We start from the raw sequence: 10,705 nt of genomic DNA, 5'->3' as shown, positions 1-10,705 counted from the left end.
AGCTGTAATTTTTTAAAAAACTAATATGTAGTAGTTGTCTTAGGAAGCTACTCAATTTTTTTTTTACAACCGTGCAACAGCTGTAAGATTTTTTTGTCTCTCTATTGTTGTATTGTTTATAACATTACCAGTCTAGTCTAGGTTGAATAACTCAAGCAAGAAAACAAAAATTACATTTTAGAATCCCAAAAAAAACTTGTAAGTTTAAAATTACACCTAAATATTGACATTTCACTAAATAATAACACAAGAAGTTAAATTAAAAATAAAACTAATAAAATAATAATTAATATTTTCATGATATTGAATTTGAAATGCAGACAATCAATTTCATGAGAAAATTTCTTCTTTCAAGAAACTCTCCATGTCTGATCACTATCTGAGGTGAAAACATCTTAACTAATCCACTCATCTGAAAAAATCACAGTCATCTACTAATTGATTCATTGGATATGTGTAAAATTTCCTCTCATAGCTATGCTTTTATTTACAAATATGTATTGATCACTGCAATCCACAGTTGCAGTACAATACTCTAGAGACATCATACAATGCCAATAAACATGTTAACTTCTCTTTCAAAAAAAATGATATTATTTGATGGAATGATCAAATTTAAATAAGAATATATTACCATCCCTCTCAACAAGCCTTTTTTTTTAAAAACAATAGTTTATTTATGAAAACCAATGGATCATTGAAAAATAGAACCTTCTATGTGAGGTAGATTGGACATAATTCACGATAGAGAGCAGAAACATATCTACTTCTATTAATTTAATTACTCATAACATATTATTTTTTAAAAGAAGTACAGATGAATATGATAAAATGATGTCCATAAGCTAGTTATATAATTTCTCCCCATCCATAACACACTTCTCCCTTCAAAAGACAATCATAAGTGTGATGAGAATAATCTCAACTGAGACATTGTGCAACCAATCCTAAAATTCATTTAGCATAGAAAGATGCCGCAAACCACAAAAGGCAACCACACCTGAATAGAATCATCATACACATAAATTAGGTTCTGCATTCATCAAACAATAATTCACATAGGTTTTCATCAAAATTCAATGGGCTATACGAAGCAACCCAACCGAAATTGATAGGAAACTATAATGGCAACATAATAGAGAAATAGAGCAAACCACAAAGAACAACCCAACTGAGACAGAGAGTCAGTAATTTCTCCAAATTTCACAGGAAAAACAAAATGTGATTCTTCTAAATCACTTTCTTCCAACATAACAATTTTTTCTAGAGAAATTCATGTAAAAAATGAAAAAAAGAAATCAATTGGGTATGCACAACCTACAAATCGCAAATAGCAAAGCCACAGAGATAGAGACCGCAAATCACAGAAAAAAATACATTGAAGTTAAAGGGGAGAACGTATCAGAGGATGAGGAGAGCAAATTAAAAAAAAACGCCAGCAATCGCTCGCTACAGGTGCCGGAGAATGAAGAAAAGCAAGGGAAGAAAAAAACCATAAGCAGTGTCAACTCACTCGAATGGATACGAAGAGGGGGACACCCAGATAACAATGAAGGAAAGAAACATGGAACATGGGGTCAAGCCAGCGACCCCATAAGTGGGGCACTGGGGCACGTTTAAATAACACCGTTGCACTGCGCTTACCAAATGCAAGAAACGTGATTTTCATGCCATGCCACAACAAAAAAAATCTGCCTCAAACGCACACTAAATGTGGATTGTGTTGAGAGAAAATGTCAGAAAGTTATAATCCACCACACATTATGACATGATTACATCATTGAAGTTAAATTTAATGTTTTTTTTTTATATTATGACGTCACCTATTCAACTTCCAACTCAACCCCGATTCAATTTTTGAACTTGAACCTCCCCCTCGGATTCGATTTTCAAAACTTTGATTTTACTTTTAAAGTTTAGTTTCAGTGGTAATTTTGATATATTTCAAAGATTTCAGTGTGATGTATATAAATATGAAAGCTTAAGCGCTGCATATGTAAATATATAAAAAGTGTGTGGTATGTAAGAAAATCCCTGAAGATATTTTCAGCAAATAATGAAGCTGAAATGGAATACATTTGCACCGAAATTAAGAGTCATTGTTTGCATAACTGTGATTTAACTTCCCACATTCCGGCAGATGTCTTGGTCGAATGCTTTTTAGAGTTAGCCGAATTTTTTGAATTTGAATCTGCTATGAATGAAATGACCAAAAAAAAAAAGGTAAAATCAAAATAAATATTATTTGAAATTTATGTCAATTAAAGTAGTTAGGAGCATAGCTTTCTCAATGAAGATAGTAGGGACACATTAGTATGATTTTAGATCATTTCAAATAAGAAAATATATTTATGTACAATAAGAAAATATAATGGACAAACTCTATTTTCATAATATTTTTTGGTTACCATAGGTATTAAAATGGGAGACTGCTTATTAGATTTTAAGAATTTATACATGTTCGTACAAAAAGGTACTTTGGGGTTATGTTGTATCTATTTTAAAAACCGCCTTTAGGGATGACATTATTTATTCACATGTTTTCAAATTTGATGCGTGTCGCACGATAGAGTAAAAGATTATCGACTTAGCGTTGCATGGAGATTCAACACACATTTAGATGAATGAAAAATAACTAATAGAAACAATCAAATTGTTTACGTGAAAACTCAGAAAGGTAAAAAACAACGGGACGTAGATCAGTTGAAGAAAATCTACTATAAACTGGAGGTTGCATGTAAAATCATTTGTCTCATAGCCGCGAAAGAGTTGCACAATCTTTAGATTTACAATGTTGGCATGCGAAGGATCTTGTCGAGTTGTCGTAAGGAATGGCGGTGGCCGGCAAGTGATGTTCAACGGTGGTTGGTGACGATCGAGGGCTACAAAAGTGATGTTGGACTGTTGCTTTTTCTCCAAGTTTCAAGCTATCTTCTCAGACTCAAGCTCTCCTCCCCTCCTAAGTGAGGTGAGACTCTATTATAGAATCCCAGTTGAAATTAATGAAGGAATTCGAATCATTCTGATCGGACGTCCCGGAAAAAGACTATCGATCAGACGACGTTTAATAAATATTTGAGTGCCTTAACAATGTCAGAATTTAGCGATATTAGGCTTATTGGATTCGCCTTGTCGAGACGCTCGGTTCAACTATAAGCTCATCAGATTCGACATTTGTTTGATGTTCCAAATAAGTCTGATAAGCTTATAAAAGTGGTTTAATGGCTTAATTGCAACTTGTTTTGATTTGGATTTGACCAATTTTGGTATCATTGAATCTCTCTCGTCGTACCAGTCAGTTTGACCTGGGCTATGGATAATTTTTAATAGAAGTTTAAATGTTTCTTGTTCAAAATATCATCTCAAGTCAAAACAAGCCGAAAACGAATGAACAAAACTTTGTTTATGTTTGACTTGTTTATATATCGAGCGCAAAAAATTATTCGTGTACTACTCATTTACTTAGCGAACGAATTAAACACGAGCTACTTAACTAGTTGAGCATGAGCTGTACGAGAAAAAAACGAGCCGTTTTGAAAGCCTTACCTGTGCTTGTCTTCTAGAAGCACTGTAGTTTTTCATTGAGTCTTGCCTCTTGAGCTCGATTTCTAGGGGTATGGTAGAGGCCTAGCGGCCACTGCGAATGCTTGACTTTTCCTAGGTTACTAGTCTAAGTTGGTCTATATGAGAACTATAGACTTTGTTGAAGCGGAATAAAAAAAAAATCCATTAAGGATGTAAGACCTGTCCTAGGTTGTATAGTCGGCGTTAATTCATAATGGACAAAATCATATGAAGTCCAACAAGGATGGTTGACCAATCCTAGGTGTGGGTCGAAGCTTTTGCTTGATGACCGTAACCTATTATGAAAGAAGTAGAAGAAAATCCGCCAATGATTTTTGACTTATCTGAAGTTGTTAGTCGAAGTTTCTGTTTAACGAACATAAACACTGATGGAAGAGGTCGAATCGAGTAGGATTGATTAAGCCGAGTATGAGGTGTCAGAGAAGCTCTGCGTTTCTCGAGATTGTGGCATTCGTCAAATTGGACTATATATTTTCATGGAAATATGGTTGCAAATATACTCAAAAATAATGTTTGACAACTTGTTAGTTACTATTTTTTAATTTTTCCCCCCCTAGTGGGGGTGTTTTCGACACGAGCTTGTAAAGCAAGCCGTGTATTGAACATTGAAGAGATCAGCTTCCTGTTCAAGTTGAAGAGGAGCTCAATACAATGAGGGGGTACCGAAGAAGAGTTTTTTTGCGATGAAGATTGCCTTAAGTCTAGGAGTGGTTCTCAAAGGCTTATTGTTTGAATGAAATGTGGGATGACTACCCTATCACAATCGTGTTTGAAACGTAAATGTGAATGACTTTTCGAAACAACAGTGAAGCCTGAAAGATGCTGTGAAAAATTTTGTGTCTAAATAGGATGCGAGAAGACAACTTCCTTACAATCCCATCAGGATGTTGACATGAACAACCTTTCGAGACTACAGTGAAAGTTACCCCCAACTTTGAAGAATACTTTAGATATTATCTTCAAGATGTAGAGAAGGTTTCTTTGCCAATTGGATGATGTACACCATTGGGAAACGAAGTAGGGGCTCGAAGTCTCAAAATTGAAGACAAAGTTGAACGAGGTTTTGTTTCCCACAAAAAAACGCAAATTGTTGTGTGCTAGAAGAATCATGACGACAAGATGACAGAGTAATGAATTATCGTCTTAAAATTGTATGAAGATTCGACACACACTTAGATGAAAAAATAATAATAATTAGTAGAGACATCATAAGTTTTTATGTGAAAAACTCGTAAAGAAAAAAACCACTGGGCCTATCACAGTTGAAGAAAATTACTATAAACTAGAGGTTGCATGTAAAATTTTGTCTCACATACCAAAAGGAGTAACACAATCTTTCAATTTTCAATGTCAGTGTGCGAAGAATCTTGGCGTAAGGAATTGACGGCGGTTGATAGTGATTGGAGGCGGCCGACGAATGATGGTTGACAGTGGTTGATGGTGGTCTACGGCTACAGAAGTGAAGCTAGACTTCAACTCTTTCTCCAAACTTCAATCTTTCTTTTCAGACATCAAGCTCCCCTCCCCTCATGAGAGGTGTGGGTTTTTATTTATAAAGTATCAGTTGGAATTAATGAAGCAATATGAACAATTCTGAATGGACAACTCGGAGTTATTCTATATCATACATCATGTAATGTACATTTGAATACCTTAACGTTGTCGGAATTGAGCGATCTTTGACTCGTTCGATTTTTTTATTAAGACATTCAATTCAACTATATGCCCATCAAATTCAGTATCTGTTTGACCTTCTTGGAGAGCTTCCAAAAGTTATTTAATGACTTGATTGATGCTTGATTTGATATGAATTGGACCAGTTTTGATACCATTGTGTCTGTCTCGTCGAGTCGATCAATTTAACCATAAGTTTGCTGAAATTGGAGCTTTAGATTACTTTTAATAGAAGTATGAACATTTTTTGCTCAAAAGATCACCTTGAGACTTGTCATGCCTCAGGATTTATGTCGGAAAATTAGAATTTGTTGATCTCGTGTAAATGCTTTTTAAAGCTCTATATAACAATATTTAAGGGAATTTATATGAATTAAAAGAAAAATAATTTACATGATGATCATTATGTTATTTTTTTATATATTTATAAAAAAATAAATACCTACAACTACCTTTCATTCCACATTTTTTTTCATTTTTAATTATTGGCCTTCAGTAATTATTAACATAGTTTTTGTTGCAACTCATCCAATACAATTTTTAACAAATTACCAACTAAATCTAGTATCCAATGAGGGCTTTACCATTTGAAACCTTTTTTTGTAATGTATTATTTTCTTGTTGTGCTTAATGAAACAAGCAATAATGGTAAGTAGGATCAAAGCTATCCAACAAATGAAAAACTCTCTTAATCTATAAGTTGAGATGTTCAACAAGTAAGAGAAGTCTCTAAAGATGAATTCTAGAATTTTAGACAATTCATCTCGCTGTTGGAACCCACCATTCCTCAGGCTTCATTTAAAACAACGATAGTGTTCAACAAGTTCCTTTTAAAAGTTGCATTCTTCAAATAGGATAGACAAGTTGCCATCTGAAATGGTGAAAATTTATTATTCTTGCGAAAGGACTTTGGCATACATTCATCTCTTGCTATTTCATCAAACTAAATGGAACATCACCATCTCCTCAAATGAAACCTTAATGCCAGCATAAACCCTAATATCTTTTTACTCATTTGAATTAAAAACTATTATTAGAAAAAAAAAAAAAAACATCTCATTCATGACGTTCACACAATTCATCACTACCAATTGACAAAGGTGCAATGGACGCCACGTCGAAGTTCAACATATAAATTTTTATAATCTCACCATTATAAGATCTATATGAATCAAGCTTACATATGCTTCCCGTATTCAATAATTATATATACATTATAGGTGGCAATGTCAACATCGGCATTTACATACATATCACCCAATTCCTATGTATTTACACATCAACACCTAAACTTTAAATTTTAGGTTTATAGTTTATACCACCCACACCCTAAACAATCAAAATACTCAAAACATGAATTCCTAAATTACAAAGATCAACATTTATTTTTTAAAACACTCAAAACACATAAAAATTATTTTAAATATTTTTTAAATTTATTTATTTATTTTTAAAAATAAAAAATTATAAAAAATACATTAAATAAATAAATTTTAAAAAATAATAAATAATAAAATTGATCCCGAATAAATTCTTAAATAGAGGGCCACTGAATCAGCAAAATTTATGCATATTGTACTTAACCATCTGCTTATAACAAAGGGACAAAAAAAAATTTTATTTGAGAGTGGAGATGGGAATCCTACTCCACATTGACAACTTCTGTAAATTTTCCGGTTCTTGTTAGCTGGAGTAGCTCCTCCCCATACTAGTTTTCAAGAAGAAGCAATAAAGATGATTGCTTAAACAGGAACAGTCCTGCCTCCCACAGATTCTTGCACCTCCTCCTCTTCGTTCTCCCCTGACATCTCCTCAAGAGACTTCCCCTTTGATTCAGGCACGAGTAATGTAAAAAGAAGCCCCAACAGATTGCACGCCGCTAACACAAATAGAGAGTTCCTCACTCCTATCCCAGGCCGATACCCGCGGTCAGTCTTCGTCTTATCCTGATTCTGCGCTGCATACAAAAATCCGAACGAGCCCACAATAGCTCCGGCCTTCCCCGCTGCCGCTGATATTCCATGACAAGTTGACCTCAGCCTCGCCGGAAATATCTCCGCCGGCACAATGAATGTAGTGCTATTAGGTCCGAAATTAGCGAAAAAGAAAGTTAGCCCGTACATCACCACGAAGCCAATGTGATTCCCCGGCGTCGTCCAGTGATGGTATGGTATTGCAAGCCCGAGCATGAATACGAGCATGAAGAAAAACCCGACTATTTGTATGGTAAACCGCCCAATTATATCGATCAGTGCAACCGTAAACCAATAACCAGGCACAGTGCCGCACAAGGCAATGAGAGTCTGCGCCCTCGAGATCTTGAAAACCTCCTCTAGCGCATTCATCGTCGCCGCCTTCGGTATCCATCCTATGGCACTAAAGATGTCCTTTTGAAACAGATTCTGACTGTAAAATGCGATGTCTAGCAAAAACCATGTGGTTGTCGTTCCGAGCAGATGAAGGCCGTGGCGGCGAGCGAACTCTCTTGAAAAGAGACCAAATTGGTTACTTTCTTGATGGGTGATTCTCTCCACCTTGTCCTGTTCCTCCTGGATCTCCACCTGAAGCACTTTGGTCATGTCCTGCGCCGCCTGCTTTGCGTTCTTTGCCACCAGCGCGGTGTACCGAGCAGTTTCCGGCATCTTCATTCGCCAGTAATAAGTCACCGCCGCCGGGATGGCGCCGAACATTAGAATAATTCTCCAAACAAAGTCGGCTGCCGGAACGGGGGAGCCGAAAGGGTCCACCCTAACGGTGGAGCCGATAGGGTCCACACTATATGGCAGCGCCTTGAAGCGGTTTTTGAAAGCGGAGGACACAACAAGCGTGACGATCCCGCCGGCGAGAATTCCGAACCCCTGCATCGCGAAGACGGCGGCGATGAAGGAGCCGCGCGTCTTTTTATTTGCGTATTCCGACATGATGGTTGCGGAGAGGGGGTAATCGCCGCCGATGCCGAAGCCGAGCCAGAAGCGGAAGAAACAGAGGGTGGCCATGACGCTCTTGGACGTGTGGCCGAAGGAGAGGCCGGAGGCTATGGAACAGAGGACCATGATCATTAGAGTCATACCGTAGACCTTCTTCCGACCCATCTTATCGCCAAGCCAGCCAAAGAAAAGCTGGCCGGAGAGAGTGCCGCAGAAGGCGACGCCGTTGACGGCGGCGGAGACGTTTGGCGGGAGCGTGCCGGGGGTTGCAGAGCCGTCCACGTGGTAGTAGATGCGGCCGAGGAGTTTGGTGACCAGAGAGATGCAGAAGAGATCGTAGGCGTCGGTGAAGAAGCCCATGCCGGCGATGATGATCGCCGTGAAGTGGTATAGCTGTGTTTTGGCGACATCGAGTGCGTTCAGGACTTCCAGCTGCTGTTTTGCCATGCAGAATGCTTCTTACAGTAGATGAAGAAGAAGAAGAAGAGTCGTGAGATCAACAGCGATGAGGGAAACTAAGGATCAAATTTACAGAGGAGAAGATGACGAACTTCAGAAAAGAGAAAAATTATTCAAGATTTGATTTTTCTTTTCATTTTGACCTCACTCAATCAAAACAAGAAAGAAAAGGGACATAAAAAATTTTAACATCAAATCAAATAATCCCATCTTCCATGAAATGTGAGGAGAGAGAGCGCGAAGTTGCGTCAAAATCTCCACTTTCCAACCATATTAATTTATTAATTAATAACCACATATAAATCACTCCGAAATCAGCGGATTCGGGAAAATTTTAGTAAAGAAAGCAATAAATCTGCTGAAGCACAATAAATTCATCAAGCAATGTTTTTTTATTATATAAGTAAATAAAAAATAATTAATTGTGAGCATAAAAATCAAACCGAAAATTTACGTTCAAGAGACCGAGCAAGATCACATACCTGATCCTTATTTTTTTGTGGGGGAAGAAAAAAAAGAGGGCTTCTTTTGAGCACGTTAGAGAGAGAAAGAGGGTTGGAATAATGAGAAGTCGAAGGAGCAGGGTATGGGTAAGGGGTATTTAAGGAGGCTCAGTTAACGGTCAAGTAACGGAGGATGGGACGGCCTCCAGAGTCAACGCCTATTTCGGCGGCGACCCGCACAATGTGAAATCCCGTCTGGTTGGACTTCGATGTGTGGCATTTAAAGTCTTAAAAAATAAACTTTATTAATTTATTTTTATTAAAAATTATTAAAAATAGCTATTTTTCAGTCTTTTTTAATAACCCCTGCTTATAAAATTTGGGCGCATGTTAATTTTTTGAACCACAAACGGATGCATTTATATATCTCACAATTAAATAATTGAGAATTTAATAAAAATGAAATAAATACATAAATTTTATTATAAATTTTTATATTTAAGTGAAAATTTAAAAAAAAAAATTGTAAGATTATGTTAGATTGATAAATAATAATATTTTGCTGCTCAAATCATTAAATGATAGAAATTAAATCGTGCATTTAAGCTCATAAATTTAAGATTTTAAATAATATTAATTTAAAAAAATAAAAAAATTATATAAATAAATAAATTTGAAAAATAAAATAAAAGCTAACCACCTTACCTCACCAGCCGAAGCCACTCGGCACCCATTCCTTTGATTTCTCCTTTCCCAACTACTGATGGGGAATATTCGGGATATCCTCCGAATAGCCAGGTAAAATATTCAGTGAATATACGTACAGGGTGTACACAGCACGGCTAACAATCCTTTTTTTTTATATTTCAATCCGCCTTTCTCCCTAGATTTAAAACACATTACATGCATGTCACAAGATTAAAATAAAAACATAGTCCAATTATGAATAAAAATTTACTCATAGAATATTTAATTTGTTGTTTAAATTAATATAGTTTGTTTTATTTTAACCATGTAAATGTATTTGTAATTTTGCATTATAATAATGAGTTTGTGTGTTATTAGAAGAACAAACTCAATGTAGAGCTAAATTTTGTTATTATATCTAATTTTCAAATATAAAATTAAAAAAAAAAATTTTATGTTATCAAAATTAAGGGGGGTTGTAGATAAAGCAATGCATTTTACATATTTGATATTTAAAATTTACAACTTATGCTATAGAATTCTTATGTATTCATGTATTCATGACCTACATTTAATATTTATAATTATTCCTCTTTCGTGACATAAGCATATGGTTTGATGTCAAAAAAGAGTGCATTGCATTTCTTTTGCAGGGGTCTTAGAGATTCAAGTGTTTTGTGAGAAGAAAAATTAAATTGATTGTAAAATTATAATGTTTTTTGAATTCACACCTGGTTCATTGTTAAATATATGTAGGATTCATAATATTTGAGGGAATTTCAAATACACTAATTTGTGTAAAAGTGTAGCTCTTGCCTCCCACTGTAGTCTGCCGCCAACCAACATCGCCAGCTGTTGTTGTTCGCCACCGATGCTTGCCTCATGTGCCATGCCGACCTTAATGAGTTTATTTTATATTGGATTCATGTT

General features: G+C 35.8%; 1 protein-coding gene across 2 annotated transcripts; it reads right to left on the bottom strand.

The window, feature by feature from the left end:
* Positions 1-6,784: 6,784 nt before the first annotated feature.
* Positions 6,785-9,216, bottom strand: LOC110035609 (inorganic phosphate transporter 1-4-like). 2 transcript variants are annotated; one of them, XM_020739867.1, is made up of 2 exons: positions 9,128-9,216; positions 6,785-8,641 (listed from the first exon to the last, which is right to left on the bottom strand). In XM_020739867.1, the coding sequence occupies exon 2, from the start codon at positions 8,631-8,633 to the stop codon at positions 7,002-7,004; it is 1,632 nt and encodes a 543-aa protein (XP_020595526.1). In that variant the 5' UTR covers positions 8,634-8,641; positions 9,128-9,216; the 3' UTR covers positions 6,785-7,001. The 2 variants fall into 2 exon arrangements, with proteins under 2 accessions (XP_020595526.1, XP_020595527.1); XM_020739868.1 differs by having other exon boundaries at positions 6,785-8,644; positions 9,128-9,182.
* Positions 9,217-10,705: the final 1,489 nt, after the last annotated feature.

This window comes from Phalaenopsis equestris, unplaced genomic scaffold, assembly GCF_001263595.1.
Source record: "Phalaenopsis equestris unplaced genomic scaffold, ASM126359v1 Scaffold198476, whole genome shotgun sequence".
Lineage (NCBI taxonomy): Eukaryota > Viridiplantae > Streptophyta > Magnoliopsida > Asparagales > Orchidaceae > Phalaenopsis > Phalaenopsis equestris.
The sequence above is the reverse complement of the archived record's forward strand: the minus strand, read 5'-3'. Positions and strand labels throughout refer to the sequence as shown.

Coding starts and splice junctions, on each gene's coding strand:
- LOC110035609 (XM_020739867.1), bottom strand. CDS start 8,633: ATGGCAAAACAGCAGCTGGAAGTCCTGAACGCACTCGATGTCGCCAAA.